The 18,669-nt window shown below is 42.5% G+C and overlaps 2 protein-coding genes across 2 annotated transcripts; both read left to right on the top strand.

The window, feature by feature from the left end:
* The first annotated feature begins 2,297 nt into the window (after positions 1 to 2,297).
* LOC127313063 (110 kDa U5 small nuclear ribonucleoprotein component CLO) lies at positions 2,298 to 7,935 on the top strand. The gene is made up of 10 exons (XM_051343599.2): positions 2,298 to 3,157; positions 4,331 to 4,399; positions 4,474 to 5,667; positions 5,761 to 5,859; positions 5,970 to 6,128; positions 6,373 to 6,458; positions 6,547 to 6,745; positions 6,884 to 6,994; positions 7,094 to 7,300; positions 7,393 to 7,935. The coding sequence occupies exons 1-10, from the start codon at positions 2,390 to 2,392 to the stop codon at positions 7,489 to 7,491; spliced, it is 2,991 nt and encodes a 996-aa protein (XP_051199559.1). The 5' UTR covers positions 2,298 to 2,389; the 3' UTR covers positions 7,492 to 7,935.
* A 1,610-nt stretch (positions 7,936 to 9,545) lies between these two features.
* On the top strand, positions 9,546 to 16,995 carry LOC127313064 (uncharacterized). The gene is made up of 13 exons (XM_051343600.2): positions 9,546 to 9,972; positions 11,203 to 12,131; positions 12,260 to 12,337; positions 13,110 to 13,181; positions 13,271 to 13,375; positions 13,463 to 13,603; positions 14,125 to 14,310; positions 14,386 to 14,465; positions 15,094 to 15,166; positions 15,234 to 15,335; positions 15,840 to 15,951; positions 16,328 to 16,412; positions 16,504 to 16,995. The coding sequence occupies exons 1-13, from the start codon at positions 9,657 to 9,659 to the stop codon at positions 16,682 to 16,684; spliced, it is 2,460 nt and encodes an 819-aa protein (XP_051199560.1). The 5' UTR covers positions 9,546 to 9,656; the 3' UTR covers positions 16,685 to 16,995.
* Positions 16,996 to 18,669: the final 1,674 nt, after the last annotated feature.

Raw genomic sequence — 18,669 nt, 5'->3', positions numbered from 1 at the left:
CTGGAGTTTATTTGCAGTTTTACCTCATTGTACAGTAGAAGGCTGTGATGATCTTATGTAACAGAGTCAATGTTGTAATTCTATAGACATGCCTTGGACCCGCATATGTTTCTGTTGTACCACTCTGAGCGATATAATACTAATGGAACGGTGTTTCATTGGTGTTATATCAGACTTGCATACTACACCATGCAGTGGTATGCCGGGTCACCACAACAACCGAATTGGAGACTCCCAATATCTGTAACAACACAACAGTAACAACAAGCAAATCAATCACAAGCAACTAGGGTTTCAAAAAGAAACACTAGCAAAGGGTCCCTCAAACAAATGAGGGGGGAATGTAAATCGCTTCGGTGAAGATGTAGATCGGGGTCTTCTCCTTCGATTCTCCAAAGATCAAGAGCTTTGGGTGGTTGGAGGATGAGATCTAGTGAATCTTGTATTTCTTGAGGTGGCTCTAATGGTGGGTGAACTTGAGCAGAAATGAGCAACCAACACTTGAGGAAGAAGGGGGTATTTATACCCCCAAGAAATCCACCCGTTGGTGAAAGCTGAGGCCGAATATTTCGGCCTAAGTATGGGTCGGATTACCCCCCCCCCCCCCCCCCCCCCCGCCCGGAATATCCGGCCCTCGACAAAATATCCGGCCAAATATTCGACCCTAGTCCAGGGGGTTGGCCGCTCAGGTCCTTAGCCGTTTTTCAGCCCCCCCGGATTATCCGGCCTGGTGTTAGTTTCCTGCTTCCTTTTTCTTCTTTCTCAACACAAATCCACCACAACTAGTTTCTGCACTATATTAACGCACATTAGTGTATCACATGCATTGTCATCAAACATACAAAACTATAAACCGAGAGATGTTCTTTCAACCACCGTATCCTCCTTCTTGATCCAACAAGTATGGTGTATAGGTAGATGGGATATACATGCCAACAACTCGACGGCGTTGGAGGCTATGGTGGAGAACTCCACCAGGGCTTTGCCAAGCTGCTGCCGAGGAGGAGATGGGAGAGGAGAGGGGGCGGAGGCTAGGGTTTGGTGTGCCACACCCCTTCCCCTCCCTCTAGTTATATAGGCCATAGGGTCGGCCAAATTGGCCCCCTTTCCAAGCCTAGGGCAGGTGGGCCTCCTAGGGAGAAAACTTACCCCTTAAGTTTCGCCTTCGATAGTCCCTCACTCCCTTCGGCCTTTAGGGTTTCCATTCGGCTGGCTGCATGAGCCTTGCGGGGCTGATTCCCCATGCCCATGTAGGCCTGGGCACTTCCACTTGGTCCAAGTGGGCCTCTGGGAAGGTGTGGGCCCCACTGGTGGCCGCTCTAGAACCTTCTAGAGAACTTCCATACATACAATGCTGGAAAATTCCCGAACTTTTTTGAAGCCCTAAAATGACTTTCCCATAAATGAATCTTATTCTCCGGATCATTCCGAAGCTCCTCGTGATGTCCTGGATCTCATCATAGACTCCAAACAAACCTTCAGCATCACGATCATGAATATCCCATTTCTACCCAAGCGACGTTGAGCATTAAGTTTGTGACCCTACAGGTTCGAGAATCTATGGACATGATCGAGACACCTATCCGATTAATAATAAATAGCGGGACCTCCGCAATCGCAGAACACAACGTCACGCAACAAAAATCCTAGACTTGCTAAACCACAGCTAATCTCGACGACATTGTAATCCCATCATCAATACAAACAACAAGCACCATGTAAGGTTTCTCCTCTAGTGTCCTGAAGCCAGGTAAAACCCTCGCTGTCTCCCGTGTCTTGTGTTTGTACACCGCTGAAATCACCGTCATGCCGTTTTCCCTAAACCCAATTTCATCACGTGTGAACATTGCCGTGGTTACCCCACGTCACACCCGGACGCTGCCCTATCCGCCCACGTCCACGCTGCCACCCAAACGGATCAAATAGAACACAAAATGTGTCACATTTGCGTCTCTGCCTTGGATATGGCCTTAGTCTCAAACTTGCATTGTGCATCTTATTCTTATACAAGGATGTAATAATATGGAAATAGTCCAAATTAAAATTGAAATATTGAGTATGGTTGGTTAGTTTGCTGTACACTAATATAACGGGGATATTTTGTGTGGAAACGGGGACATATTTCCAGGTGCAGCTCACCAAGTCGGCTGTCATTTCCAAAAATATTACGGAGTAGTAGGTCGTGTGCTATTTCGTGTGTTTGCTGGTGAGCGGCACGATCCCGATCCAAAGGACCACATCGCTCGCACATGTGTATGCCGGTTTCCACCTCTCCTTCTCTACCGCCTCTGCCTGCCTGCCTGCCCTCTCTCCCCAAATCTCAAACCTCCCCGCCCCCTCCCGGCGGCCCCCAAAACCCTAGCCCGCCGCCGCCGCCGATTTCGCCGCCATGGACGACAGCCTCTACGACGAGTTCGGCAACTACATCGGCCCGGAGCTGGCCGACTCCGACGCCGACGACTCCGACGCCGCCGCCTCCCCATCCCCCACGCAGTCCCGCTCCCCCTCCCCGGCGCGCTCCCCTTCCGGATCCCCCACCGCCCGCCGCCCCGCCGCCCTCATGGACGTCGACGACGACGACGGCTACACCGACGCCGCCCAGGGCGCCATCGTCCTGGCCGAGGACAAGAAGTACTACCCCACGGCCGAGGAGGTGTACGGCCCGGGCGTCGAAGCCCTCGTCATGGACGAGGACGAGCAGGCGCTCGAGAAGCCCATCGTGGCGCCGCCGCGCGACGTCAAGTTCGAGGTGGGCACCCGCGCGGGCGCGACATCCACCTACGCCTCCACCGACTTCGTGCTCGGCCTCGCCTCCAACCCGCTGCTCGTCCGCAACGTGGCGCTCGTGGGCCACCTGCAGCACGGCAAGACGGTCTTCATGGACATGCTCGTGGAGCAGACCCACGAGGTGGACACCTTCGACTCCGAGGGCGAGCGCCACGTCAGGTTCACCGACACCCGGGTCGACGAGCAGGAGCGCAGGGTCTCCATCAAGGCCGTGCCCATGTCGCTCGTGCTCGAGGGGGGGAACGGCAAGTCGTATCTCTGCAATATCATGGACACGCCCGGGCATGTCAATTTCTCCGATGAGATGACTGCCGCGCTCAGGCTGGCGGATGGGGCTGTGCTTGTTGTCGACGCTGCTGAAGGTGTCATGGTAATTCGCTCATCCTATTGCTTTATACATCTCTGCTCTAGTGATGGATTAATAACCTCTCAAAGTAGGACCATTCATCTGGAATTAGTACTTGCTTCCCTCTTTTGTTGAGTGACATAACTAGAGGCCTGAAAGTGTTGCTTGAGCGGTTCTGAAGGCAAATAAATAATGCGTTGCTTCAACTTGGTTTGTGTAACCTTAACTTCTTACTCGGTTAGAGTTTGGAAGTGGTTTGCTGGTGCTGAATTTGACGCTATAACAGCTGCACCTGCTGATGACAAGCATGAGCAAACATATAGTGCTAATATTCTAAGAAAAAGCTAAAATTCTCTTTTACGTCTTGTTCTATTGTATTTTTATTTGGTTCAAGTATTACGCTCAGTTAAAGCTTGTAAGGCAATGATAACTCAATAGGGTATCCAGCATTCAACAGTTTTCAAGGCAATTAAATAGTATGTTACTTGAACTTGGTTTGTGTAAGCGTAACTTCTTATTCGGATAGAATTTGGAAGTGGTTTGCTGGTGCTGAATTTGGGACGCTAACTGCTGCACCTGCTGATGACAAGCATGATCAACCATATAGTGCTAATATTCTAAAAAACAGCTAAAATTCTCTTTTGTGTCATTGTTCTATTGTATTTTTATTTGGTTGAAGATATGCTCAATTAAAGCTTCTAAGGCATTGATAACTCAATAGAGTTAATATCTAAAATCTATTTTTCTTGAAACTGCCAGCACCATTTTATCATTGCCACTTTTGTGTCTTCTTAATAGATGGAACACACATTATCATAAAACTAGAACAAAGTAGTAACGGCCTTGACAAGAAAAAACGTTGTCATTTAGTCAGTGCCACCCTCATTTTTTGTTCTAAGCTTGTTCTTACTGTATTAGCTAAACCCAGTTCGACAGTGAGCTTATATAGAGGAGCTTATATGCTTAAGCCTGCAAACCTATGAACTTCCATACAGTTTTTGCTCAAATAATAAACTGCAAATCTGCAACATGCACTAGAGTTATATAAGTTTGTTGTTTAAGTTTTTCCTTCTGCTAAAATAGTATCTTGGCTGCATGCATACAAGCATCTCCAGAAATGAAGTACTTAAGCTATGCTTCAATTTTTATTGGAAGCATCAAGAGTTTTGTTATTTATGTACCTGCATTGATGATTAGGTAAACACCGAGAGGGCGATTCGTCATGCAATCCAAGAAAGACTCCCCATCGTTGTTGTGATTAACAAGGTACAATTCCAGCTGTTTTCTTCTTGATTCAGTTGCAAGCTGAAACTGACGTTTGCTCCATTGTGTTATTGCAGGTTGATAGACTAATAACAGAGCTAAAGCTGCCACCAACTGATGCATATTTCAAGCTACGGCATACACTGGACACAATCAACGATCTAATCTCATCTTGTTCTACCACAGTAGGTGGCACTCAACTGGTAGATCCTGCTGCTGGAAATGTTTGTTTTGCGAGTGGTTCTGCTGGCTGGTCTTTTACCTTGCAATCCTTTGCTCATCTTTATTTAAAGATTCATGGGATACCATTTGACCATGAGAAATTTGCATCTCGTCTATGGGGTGATTTGTATTATGACCATACCTCTAGAACCTTCAAAAAGAAGCCACCAGCAGTAGGAGCTAACAGATCATTCATTGAGTTCATCCTTGAGCCTCTGTACAAAATCTATAGCCAGGTTGTTGGAGAGCAGAAGAGAAATGTTGAATCAACTCTTGCTGATTTGGGTGTGACACTAAGCAATGCAGCTTATAAACTTAATGTTATGCCTTTGCTAAGACTTGCTTGCCGCTCAATTTTTGGCACTGCTACTGGCTTTACGGACATGTTAGTGAAAAATATTCCTAACGTGAAAGATGCTGCAGCAAGGAAGATAGAACACATATACACCGGTCAACAAGATTCAGCACTTGTGGATGCAATGAAGAAATGTGATTCTCAAGGCCCCCTTATGGTCAATGTTACGAAACTGTATCCTAAGCCTGACTGTAGTGTCTTTGATGCCTTTGGACGAGTTTATAGTGGCACAATACAGACTGGTCAGACTGTCCGGGTCCTTGGAGAAGGCTATTCTCCTGATGATGAGGAGGACATGACTGTCAAAGAGGTCACCAAGTTGTGGGTCTATCAGGCACGGTACCGTGTTCCAATAAGTAAAGCCCCTGCTGGTTCTTGGGTTCTTATTGAAGGTGTGGATGCATCAATCATGAAAACTGCAACCATATGTCCCATGAACATGGATGATGATGTGTACATATTTAGACCTCTACGCTTCAATACCTTGCCTGTTGTAAAAATAGCAGCTGAGCCTCTTAACCCAAGTGAGCTACCTAAAATGGTGGAAGGTCTCCGTAAAATCAGCAAGAGCTATCCTCTTGCAATTACTAAGGTAGAAGAGTCAGGAGAACACACTATCCTTGGAACTGGCGAGCTGTATCTGGATTCTATAATGAAGGACCTCAGAGAGCTCTACTCTGAAGTAGAAGTGAAGGTATAAACAATGCACTTAACTTGCTTTTTCTTCTTTTTTTCTTCTTTCTTGAAGCTTTTTTTTACTTGACTTTGTTACCTTTTTTGTACACAGGTTGCAGATCCAGTTGTGACGTTTTGTGAAACAGTTGTTGATACTTCCTCCATGAAATGTTTTGCTGAAACACCCAACAAGAGGAACAAAATTACCATGGTTAGATTTTATTTCTGGGATTTTTGTGCCCTTCTTTCTTCATGATGGTAAATAAGCATACAAGGTTAATTAATTGTGGCTTTTTTTTATGTCTGTGACAAAATTTGCAGTTAGCTGAACCATTAGAGAAGGGCTTGGCAGAAGATATTGAGAATGGCCTTGTTAGTCTTGATTCCAGACAGAAAGAAGTCACTGACTTCTTTCGCCAACGCTACCAGTGGGATGTGCTTGCAGCAAGGTCAATATGGGCTTTTGGACCTGATAAGCAGGTAAGATGGCAAACTGCTTATTGACCTATCAGTAGGCATGTAACAAGTTGGGTCTTATTGGTTGGGTTCTCTCATCTGTTTATTAGAGTTGTATGAATCCCGCCAGCCTGCTGATTATGTGTTTGCAATTAATGCTGAGTTGGTCATATGCCACAAACTTTCCACCAGATCATCAGTTTATAGTTTCATCCATATCATAATCCCATCATTTTGTGGACTGAACATATCTTACTTTGACATACAGGGTCCTAACATTCTACTGGATGACTCTCTTTCGGTAGAGGTGGATAAGAACTTGCTAAATGCAGTCAAAGATTCAATTGTCCAAGGGTAGGGTACTCTGCTGTACTGTTAATTCAAAATTCACTCAGAATCTTTGTCAGTGCCTTAATCATTTTATTTATTGCCATAACCACAGGTTTCAGTGGGGTGCTAGAGAAGGTCCCTTGTGTGACGAACCAATTAGGAATGTGAAGTTCAAGATCTTAAATGCAAACATCGCTCCAGAACCATTGCATCGTGGTGGTGGTCAAATAATCCCCACGGCTCGTCGGGTGGTCTACTCAGCCTTTTTGATGGCTAATCCTCGTCTCATGGAGCCTGTTTATTATATTGAGGTTAGTCACAGACTCCTGGTTCTTGAAAATAGACTTATCATTGTTATCTAGAACAATGCGTACATATTTTATATTTGCTTTATCATGTTGGGTTAAAAGAAATTCTGGTTTGATGACCTGATCTGATGTCTGTGGCAGATCCAAACTCCAATTGACTGTGTCTCTGCTATATATACGGTCCTGTCTCGGCGACGTGGTCATGTGACAGCCGATGTTCCCAAGCCAGGCACTCCAGTATATGTTGTGAAGGTACGAAACATGTTTTTTCTTCTGAATTCAGCCTTTTTTTTTTACCTTAAGTTAAACCTGCATGACTCTTGCTGACTGTATTGTTTTTGTAATTGTCAGGCATTTTTACCTGTCATAGAGTCTTTTGGCTTTGAGACAGATCTCAGATACCATACACAGGGACAAGCCTTTTGTGTGTCAGTGTTTGATCACTGGGCTATTGTTCCTGGCGACCCTCTTGACAAGAACATTGCCCTCCGGCCTCTGGAACCAGCACCTATACAGCACCTAGCCCGTGAGTTCATGGTAAAGACCAGGCGAAGGAAGGTAAGACATACATCTAGATACTGAACAAACATACTATAATAGCCTCTCTTAAACTGATCGTAGAACTAATCGTATGTACACCCATTTTCCAGGGCATGAGCGAGGATGTTAGCATCAACAAGTTCTTTGATGAGGCTATGATGAATGAGCTGGCGCAGCAGGCTGCAGATCTTCACTTGCAGATGATGTAGTTCAAAGAATGTAAGCCACGGTTGCCTCTGTTAGGATAGCGTCATGACATGATCTTCAGATGATGCAGTGGTCCATTTTCCTTTCACACTGGAAACCGATCAAGTTCTTTTTGGGGCTACCATGTGGCGATCTTCCAAGAGATGCAAAATGCCCACACTTGTTGCACTTGGATCTGTGCGTTCTGATCTTTGTCTATTATTGTAACACATTATCATACACCGAGCACCAGCTGTCTGTCATGTATGTACTATTTGCTCTAACATCTACGGCATCTAACTAATTAGTGTAACGATCAAGAGCTGAGACTAGTTTTGACATTTGATAGGGGAGGGCATCTCCAGTGATGTTGGCATTGTTGGTTTAATTCTCTCTTTGTTTCTTTCCTAAACCGATGCACATTGAGCACCTTATTCAGCATGTAATGTGCTTTTTTGTGTTGTAAACTCTTGTGCGCTGGTGTGTCAGGTTCTGTTGGTTCTCAATAGCACATAATCTTTTGCATGATTTATAGGTACGTGTCCACCAACTATTGGTTGATAACTTGATATGGTCCCCTGTGTCACTTAAGTACTTTTTATTGCCAAAATTTGTATTTTGTTAGTCAGATCTGTATGGTGAGTTATACTTTGCTTAAGCTTGTGGCAAAGTTAGCTCTGGACCAGACATCATGTATCTGACAGTTTGCTGACTGCAGTATGCAGTTAAAAAAAGAACGTTTACTGCCGTGACAATTAAAACTGTCGAGTACTCCTCCGTTTCATAATTTTTATCACAGACTCGGATGTATATATCCACAATTTTTTTTAGATACATCTAAATTTACGACAAGAATTATGAAATCATATGGGTATGACAACTCCGTGATGCTAGCAACATATAGCTCTTTATTTTTAAGAACTCAAAATTTGTATTTTAAAGTTTTGAAAAAATCTAAAACAAGTATTGGAGGTAGCCAATGATGTATGCTACAAATGGTGCAAAATCTAAATGCAAACTGATTTGTGTTATAGGCTACATGAAATTGACAAAATCTGACAAAATTAGTAGTCTTGAAATGTGTACTACTCCCTCCGTCCTAGTTCCCAAGGCACAATCCTAAAAACTATTTATCCCATAAACCACCACCTTCTAGGCATAATTCTATTTAATGTGGAAGTAATACCACTTGGGAACTCGATCAATTTTCTGCATGCACCGTGTGAATCCAATCAAGTTTTTTGCATGTACAAGCTAGTCGCCTCCTCTTGCACCAATTTTTCTACATGCACCATGTGAACCCAATCAAGGCAGTAATTATAGATGGTTTTTATGTGAGAAAACTTGACCCAATCAGCTAGTACCTTGGACCAAGATATTCAATTTTTTTGACTTGGGTACTAGGACGGAGGGAGTATTTACTATAAAATTTATCAAAATTTATTATTTTTGTGTAGTCTATAATATAATATAAAGTAGTTTGTATTGAGATTTTACACCATTGTAGTATACATCATTGGCTATCTCCAGAATTTCAATTACGATTTTTTTTCAAAATTTTGAAATATAAATTCTAAGTGTTTAAAAATAAAGGGCTACGTGTAGCTGAGGCTCCATTTGAAGTTTTCCTATCATGTAGGCTCTTATACATTTTTGTATCTGTAACTTGGCCACGAACATGTTGACCGATATAAGGGAAGCTCAACTGGGGCATCATGGTGCCCGGACAGTACACCATACATTATGACCATACAATTACATCATGGGTGCTAGATTGCATCATAGGTGTATAAAAGAGAGAAAATCACTTTTCAAATATCAATAGGAGAGAGAATGCACTTTCCAATTATCAGAAACAGAGACAAATCACTTCCTAGTTTGCTGTGCATGTTTCCTTTTCTGATTCATGGTGCCCAGGCATCATGGTGCACCAGTTAGTTTACCCCGATATAAGTTCATATATATATATATAGATACAAATGCGTGTTCGTCTCAACTCTCAAGTTGATTTGACCCAACTACGTTACACGTGCACACCATAGTTTTTCCAAATGAGAAAGTGAAAGCCCAACGACTTGTCACTTCTCCAAAACCCGCATCTCCCGTCCGTCGTCTTCCTTTCCCCACACCATTTCGAATCCCCAAAACCCTAGCCTCACCTCGCCACCCAAGCTCCCCACGCGCTCCCATGGACGCCAGCGGCGGCGGCGGCCGCCTCTTCCAGTCGCCGGCGCCAGAGGACGAGACGATAGCGCGGAAGCGCTCCCGCCGCGTGAGCTTCGCGGACACCACCGCCGTGCACGTGTTCCAGCGCGACGAGGACTTCGAGACGCCCCCGGAGGAGCGCCCCGCCTCCCCCTCCCCGTCCCCGGCGCCGGAGGGCGACGAGACGGAGGAGGGAGACGAGGAGTTCGTGCGCGCGCCCTTCGGGTTCCTGGGGGATGTCGATCTCGGCTCCGACTCCCCCGCCAGCGCCGCCGGGTCCCTCTCCTCCTTCGACGGAGGTAACCCCCTCCTTCGTTTGTTTGTCTCGCCGGATTCCTGGGCGAATTAATTCGTTTTTATTTTATTGCCGGCCCACATTTCGAGCCTCCCAGAAGTGCTGCATTCTATACAGTTAATTTGAGCATTAATTTGAGGCTCAGATCGCTGCATTTGTCAAGCCATTTTTTAGCTTATGTTTGTTTATGAGTGGTTCCTCACCTCAGTTTAACTGTTTAAGTGCTCAATTCAATGGTTTATGTTAAGGCTGACCTTAAGTCTTGAACAGGGAAGGAGGGTTGCCCAGTGTCATTTGTTTATGTTTCTGGGACTGTTGGAACGAGTTACATTTTTCCCCGAGGTTTGGGGATTTAGTTCAAATTATTTAGGATCCACAAATTCATCTCCCTGTCCAGACATAACCATTAATTTTAGTTGCTTTCAGGGCTTTTTTTTTTGCTTACTTAATTGGTGGAACCAAGATTTAGCTGGGGCATTTTTAGCTTAGTAAGAATTGGGGGTGAGGTGCACCTTAGAGTGAGAGATCTCGATGGCCTCTCCTGGGGTCTGGATGGCCAATGGTGCGGGAACGATCGTTGCCACCTCCCCGAACCTGCAGACACAAGAAATCGGGTTAAGACATGAGCTTGTTAGCTTCAAGATCTTGACCAGTCCGAAACGAGATACACCCTCATGGCGCTCTATTCACGCGCTTAGTAAGCTGATTGTTTTTGTTTTGTACATGCTATACCTGTGAGTAGTGGGTGGGGGGTGCAAGGGTACTTTTCTTGTTGTTGATAATGACATTGTTTTAGTTTAGGATTTGGTCCAAGATGGAGACTATCCATTTATTATGATGTCATAGCTTTTCGTTGAGTCTTATGCCGAGTGTGTCATCGGGACTACTTAAGGTTGCCTTTATGCTTTATTGTTAGAATTTGAGCAATTTGGGTTCCGAAATCATTTTGCGTATCCAACAGTGTGCAGAAAGTGACTATTGATTGATAGACTGCTGAATACATATTTGTCTTGGATATTTGAATTGCTTAATATAGTAAGTGCCAGATATTGTTAGCGTCTGCTCAGTAAGATCTTCAAACCACACACTGTGAATGCATACATGCTAGCAGTTTCACTATATCTTTCCCCCTCGAAATGTCGCTACGATTTGTGGTATTTTACAGCAATGACAAATCAATTATTCTTTGTAGAAGTGCTATATCTTCTTACTTACATGATCGTTGTCTTGACAGATGGCAACTTCTTTGGGGTTGTCTCAACAAGCTTTATTCAACCGGGGAGACCATCAGATTCTGGAATGTCAGAGGATAATTACCATGATCAAACCTTAGATTCCCACACATTCTCTATGCATTATAACAATCTTATTCCTCCAGATGACTGTTCAGCACACTCAGCTGGAAGTCTAAGGTTACCCGATTTAGAATCTACAACACCACTGAAGGAACTGAAGGGATCTGAGTCTGTAAAATCGAGTGCTGGCCGGGATGGGTTAACTGACATGAGTTTGTGTGCAGAAAACGATGAACGTTATGATTACACCAAGTTGTCACCCACATTGAACAATTTACTGCAGGAGGTCCAGGAACCCGAGTCTCCTAAAGATGGAGCTAACCAAATCATGAATTCGGAAACTGTTCTACATACTCCGAGAACACTAGTTCAGCCGCTGCCAATTTCAGAAGGCTCTATATCTTCGCTACGCTCCAAAAGGCAGCAAGTCTTCACTCCTATTCCTCATTCCACTAGTAATGCGGCGGACCAGGAGACAGGCTCTTTGGGGAGCGAGTTTATGAAACATGGTAAAAGAATTTCTGCTCTAGGCCATGTGCTAAAGTTCAGGCTTCATGAATCACCTGCTCCTCCAAGGCAGGAGCTGAATGAGGCCACTGAGTTTCAAGATACTTCGTGCAATGTCCTTGCGCTACCCAATCGTGAACACAATTCTTATATGGATTCAGATGGTAGTGGAAGAAAAAGGAGCAGCGAAGAAAATGTCTGTGCTGAACATGCGTTGCCAGAAAAAAGAGCAAAGGGACCAAGAAGCCCAATAACATCACAGAAACAGCTTCCATGTGTGTCATTGTTTTCTCGTAAGGCAGAAGAAAATCAGAGTGAGCCTCATGATAGTGGACAATCATTAGGTGATGATTGCAACAAGGTAAGACTAAAAATTGCCAGTTTAACTGTGTCCAAACTGTTGAAGTTATTCATGTTTCTTGTTCTTCAAAATGTTTGAACTTTAGAGTGACTAGTCTCTATATGAAATCTAGTGTTTTCCTCGTGCAGGTAGTGTTCACCGTATGTGATTCCATGAAGCAAATGCGAATTTGCCCAGCATCTATTAGTAAGCTTAACCCACAACAGGTATGCATTTTGCCCTGCTATGGGACTAAGCTATTGTTCCCTTCTGTTCATTCACTTTGAATACTTCAGAGACTCTTGCAGTACTGCAGTAGTCTTATTTTAATTTAATATGCTTCAATAACAGGTCCTACAGAAACTGAATCACGGTTCTTAGTTATTCCTTAGATTTACTTGGGAAAATATGTTGTCATCCTTAGGACTAACCTTGGCTCCACATAGTTAGGGTCTTCTAAGTGACACGATTCATGTGTTTGACATGCAATATCCTTTAATTCTCAAGAGTATTTGAGGTAGCATTATCTTCTGTAATAAACAGCCGAGGTGGCTTGAAAAGGAAATTCATGATTACTTCTGCAATCAGATGACCACCATTCGTTCAAAGACGGTTTGATTGTTTTCAAACTATCTATGTCTATTCTCAAATCTGGAAGCTGCAAATTCCTGAGTGAATTACTCTCTCAACCAGTTTAGCCAGACTTCTAGATATCAGTCTGATATGGATATATGGTCTACTTGCTTATTTGGAGTTTGAGTACAGTTGCTAATTGCATGTGTTGAGCAATCTAAAAAAGAGTAAAGTTGTTAATTGTTATTCAGAATTTATAGTTCTCTAAACCTCTTTTGTGAACTTTTTTCCGCGAGGTCATTTATTTTTTATAATGTGTTCAATTCGATATTTCAACCTTATGATCTAGTGTCCGGGATGTCTCGTGGAAATGTTCTATGCAGCGTGAGTTTGTTGTATCTGATGTATGTTTCTTTTTTAATGAAGCTTGATATATTCGGAGATAAGCTGGGGAAGATTCATGCGGCTAGAAAATATAAGAGACTTGCTGCTACTGTGGTATGCTATCCATCATTTAGTTGTCATATTGTCTGTCACTGTTAGAAAATTACTTCCACTTATCTGATGTGTTTGTTTTCTGAACTCAGAGGATTCAAGATTCCAGACTAGCTGAAGCAAGATCTCTCCATGACAAGCTTTTACATGAAAAGACAAAATTGCAAATAAATTCTGTTAAACTGGATAAACTGCAAGTAGGGATTTCTTCGTCTTCCTTTCAGCCCTCTTGATGGTTTCTATGGTGCAGTGCAGTTAGCTTACCCCTGTTCTGTTTGGTGTAGAACAAAGCACAGCTATGTCATGTTGGAATTCAAGAATGCAGCTATCTGAAATCCAAGATTTCACAGCTTCGTCGTTCCACAGCGGGTGCTACACAGGATAAGGGAGGCCCTCTTGGTGCAGCAACTTCGATCAATGCACAGGTACAGCACCACGTTCCACTGTACTTCGCATAACTATGGTCCCATATCCATAGTATTAGATCCTGCACTTTTTTTTTTTTTTTTTTTTTTTGTGTGTGTGTGTGTGTTGCATATCAATATATGACACCGTCAGGCATTCCTTTCAAATGATTATACTTGTTTCATTTGCCAAAGTTGTAAGAGTCAGTCATCTGGACAACCCGAAAATATCTGAAATTGGACAGTGTGTATATTTTGTTTAGTTGCTGTTGTGTTTCATGAAGCTGATCTATTACTTCTGGCTATCAAACTATCAGTAGCAATACTTCTTGCTGTAACAGTGCTACTACTGCTTCTGCGGCTCTTACTCTCACTTCTCTCATTTGTTCTTATTCTTGTTTATCCTTTGTTTTTCCGTAAATTCAGTTGCTTTGACCATCATCTATTTATATACTCGCATTTGCTAAGTATAGTACTTGTGCATACCTTCATGTATTCTCTCACACATACAATTATGAGGAACATATCCTGTGTTTCCCCAGGAAGTACATGCTAGGATTGCTGAAAAGAAGCTTGTACTCAGCATGGTTCAAAAGAAGGCAGAGAAGCTTAAGAGTTCGCTTGAACATTTTTGCGACATTAAAGGTGATATTGGCGAAGTCGTGAGGGTTGCTGAAGAGCAATTGGAGATGAGAAACCGGCGTCAGATCATCAGCCAGCAAGCATCGGTATTAGTGCATGCCTTAGATCTACCGTAATATACTTTCTCCCTTCAGTGACTTACATTTATTTTTGTTTTTCAGCTCTGGACGCTGAATGACATTGTTAAAAGAGAAAATAAGCGTGACGTCATCCTCAACTATCACAATTTGCTGTTCCAAAGGTACTATCCTACAATCACCTGCCCTTTTGCATAGTATAGCAACCATGATTCAGTGGTGGAGCCAGAACATTAACCTTTTGTGGTCAATTTAAAGTTGCGTAGTCAAATATATGAATATTTTATAATATTTGGCACGATTTCTACCTGTGTACCAAAAAAACTGTGTAGTCAATTGACTACACAACTAGTATGTGGCTCCGCCACTGCCATGATTCCCAATCCACTGTGGAACAGGACACTGCCAGGTTACTTTTTCAAACCAATTACTGACTTTAACTGGCTCAATGTGCTTCAAACCTTAGTTTTTTTGTATGCTACTGATGAACCTGCATGGACTTGGCAAATGGCAAGTTGCAGCTCTTGTATTTACCGTGTTTTGCAAGGATATCTCTGTGCAATGTAAAGCCTGTTTTCAACCAGCTAAAACTTTGCACTAGTATAATGAACCCCATGTCAGAGGTTTGTTGGTGTGTAACCCTGAGCCTAGGCACAAATTCATGCCACTCTTGCACCTGCTAGTGACTGTTAGTTTGCAAAACATTTGGTAGCAACAAGCCAATAGCGAAACACAATCTTCCCTTTATATCATGTGTCTGTCTTACTTGTTTGGTTACTGTACCTTTGGCAGGATCATCTTAAACATCAGCGATATGTCAACCATATTTGTGAATAACTCACTGTTGGGATCCAAAATAGAACAGGTGAGATGAGGAAACTGATCTTTTCTTCTTCTGTATGTAAGAATCTCATGATACTCCCCTTGGTCAGGCATTCCCAAATTTGAACGCATCGGTGGCATTCAATTTTGTTTTCAAAGCTGAGGAGAACCAAAGACTTAGTGACTTGCGATCCTTGCAGAAGAAGTCAATGGTGAGTTTGCTTTTACTTTGGAAGTTCTTAGATGTGAGACAATTTGGACTAACCCTTTTGAGTAAAGTTAAAGTAATGGTTTTAATATTTTTTTTTGAGACCGCAATGGCTAGCATATGAAGTCGCATATGAAATATATTTGTGTGCCCTAAGCAGACATTGGAGGGCATTACATTTTGTATCACAGACAGCAGACACATTTTATACGACATTTCTATATGAATTTGTAGTTTCAGAATGTTATTACAGACAGGTATAGTAGTCTGCAGTTATGTGTTTATGCCTATAATGTTTTCACCTTGAGCTGTGTCAGTTTGAGTATTATGACACTTGGCTTTTAGCTTTGACTTGGTCCCCTAACTTTTGAAATTAAGGTAGAAGCGGGGCCTGAACATAGGTGGGTGAGTTCACAACCGTGTGCGCTTATCAAAAGTCCAAAACAGCTGCCATGTCTTGGAAGTGACATAACAAATTCAGTCTAATTGTCCCCACGTATTTGTGCAGGAAACAAGTTTGCTTCTGGGAAATCTTGTTGATGTCCTAGATGAAATTGATGATGCTAAAGGGGAGTTATTGAATCTGACCTCTGCAAATTTCAGCATGGATTCCCAGACAGGTCTCCTCTCTATCCCTTACTTCTGTATTTTAGAATGGGGCTGCATGCACATCCATTTTCAGACAAATCGTCAAGATTATGCTGTTAGTTGCTATTTTGCTTTACGGAAAGGAGGTAAGCAGACAGTCCATAGGCTAGGGTGTAGATGTCGTCATGCTTTGACTGCTGAAGGTACACCTGGAAATGAGGAGGATTTTGTTTGATCTAGACAACAGTTACGATTTATCATAGTTCTCACTGGATTTTATATATGAAAGTATTTGATGTGGAAAAACTAAAAAGATAGTGGCATGATAGCAGTTGTGAGCTTGCTGTAGTGCTCTCTTGACCTGGCAATTGTGTAATAATAACTCTGAATCTGTACCATTTCAAGCAGGGCAACTTATCTTTAGCCTTCGCTTCATGAGTTACAAGAGCGCCAAGAGGGTTGCTTTCACCATCGACATGACAGACTTGAGCCGGTTAGTCCAGCGAAACCAACCAGAGCTTAGATACCTTTACATCTCTACGCTATTTGCTTACAACTGTATATGTCCTAATAATTTGGAACAGCGCGGTCTACCCTGCTGAGCCATCGGAGTTGCCGATCAAGGTATGCCAAGCTCAGACAACGCTGTCCCAGCCAAGCGTGGACAAGCTGACGGCCTCCATCAGGGACCTTCAGCCGGGGCGCACGATGATCCTCAGGCTGTGCCGGATGTTGTCCCGGCTGGTTAACACGTTGCCAGGCTGACCTGCCAGACTGCTATGCGTTGCTGCACATGAAGTCTGGTAGGAAGGATAGCATCACCTTATGTAGATACCGCTCTCCTTCTTGGACAATGGAGTGGGTTTTTTTTGCCTTTTGCAACTGGAGTGCTCGTGAGTCGTGATCCAACTGACTGCTAGACTAGAGCATCTCAGCCGGAAAGTTTTCTCTTCTTTGAGCTAATGAGTTGCTGTATGTAAGCATTTCTTGTGAATGCTGAAGTAATGGGACCTGACGCACTGGCACTGCCAAGCGAAGCCGCTGTGCTCACTAAAAAGATGTTAAGCTGTCCTGAATCTCAGTCACATAGAATTGCATACTACCCCCTCCGTTCCCTTTTAATTGACACTGATTCAGTATTTATACTAAATCAAAGTCAATTAAAAAGGAAATGGAGGGAGTCTAAATTTGCAGTCCGAAAACTGTGTCATTTTGGCACAATACAACTGAAGTTTGCCTATTAAGTCATGTACAGAGGTGGAGATTCTTAGCCAGATAAAAAATAAAATAAAACAAGAGAGGTGCAGATGGAAATGGGTACTGGAGAAATTTGCTTTTGTACCATTGACAACCTACACAATGGATCATTTGCCATCCTACAAAGCTACAGCTCTTATATACCAAACACAAGCAAGTTTAAGTGCTTATTTTATTTGCCATCGCTTTTAGTCAGTCACTAGCGTGTCTCACAATCCATCCAAAAATTCCTATCTTACCTCAGCGTAGAAAAATTTCTATCTTAGGTGGTAAGGCTTAAGGAACCAGTCAGCATTCAGGCGTGGCAATGTCAAATCTACAACATAGGCTAGACGTCGAGCTGGACAGCAATATTCATGAACGTATTACTGTTATGGATGGATAATCCAAGAGCACATGAAACAGAATATTGTCCCTAAAAGATACATCACAACTAAGTGAAAACTATATTGTTCTAAACGTCTCACAAGTGGCTACCCAGTACAGATTCAATCTTACAAAATGCTTGATAATATCCGAATGAGATATTTTCCTTTAAGAAAAGGCAGTGATAGGGTCTCACGATTGAACATACATGATAACCACCATGATTAGAGGTACAAATGGGGAACGCAGATTTCGTGCTCCCGAGCTCCAGTGCTCCTGGTTAGTTCAAAAAATTCAAAACCATATCTATGAGTCTTACAAAAATTGAATTTTTTTTTTGGATGTAGTTCATGAATTATCCCACAAACATGTAAAATATAAATTCCAAATATTTTGTATTCTGAGCTGTAAAAAAATAACAAAAATGTAGATCTGTAGAAGTATGTTTCAAATCCCCAAATTTTATCAGATTTGTCATTTTTGTGTAGCTCACAATACAAAGAATTTCAAGTTACGATTTTACATGCTTGTGGGATACAACACTAACTATGTGCAGAATTATTTTCAGATTTTTTTAAAACTTGTAAACCATGATTTTAATTTTGTTTGAACGACGAGAGCACTAGTGCTCAGGAGCAAATGATACTTTCCGTACAAATGGGTCACTATTAGGATACACTCTACCCTCTTTGATGCAAAAAAATGAAATAAATATGATGATGTTATAAAAAAAAGTTAGTTCATTTTTAGACTAAAGTGGGTAGAGGGTACCCTAATATTGATCCACTTGCATCATTAACCATGATCTATCTCATTGGCCGGTTGTTTAACACTGGAATGAATAACGATTAAGTAAAATACTTCAATGTCTCGGGATGCATGTATGTATGAGGACCGGTACGCTTCACCCATCAGAGAAATAGTTCTTTCTTGAACATGTACATATAAATTTCTTTTTCTATCAATGCATCAAAACAAAACCCTATATACTCAGTATTTTTTTCTACTCGTACTATTAACCCACTTGCATCATTAACCATGATCCACTTTATTTTCTCAGTATGTAATAAGAGTATGGAGGTACGTATTTTTGCTACGGTGACAAAACAAAACCCTATATATTCAGT

This window comes from Lolium perenne, chromosome 7 (assembly GCF_019359855.2).
Source record: "Lolium perenne isolate Kyuss_39 chromosome 7, Kyuss_2.0, whole genome shotgun sequence".
In the NCBI taxonomy this organism is placed as follows: Eukaryota; Viridiplantae; Streptophyta; class Magnoliopsida; order Poales; family Poaceae; genus Lolium; species Lolium perenne.
The sequence above is the reverse complement of the archived record's forward strand: the minus strand, read 5'-3'. Positions and strand labels throughout refer to the sequence as shown.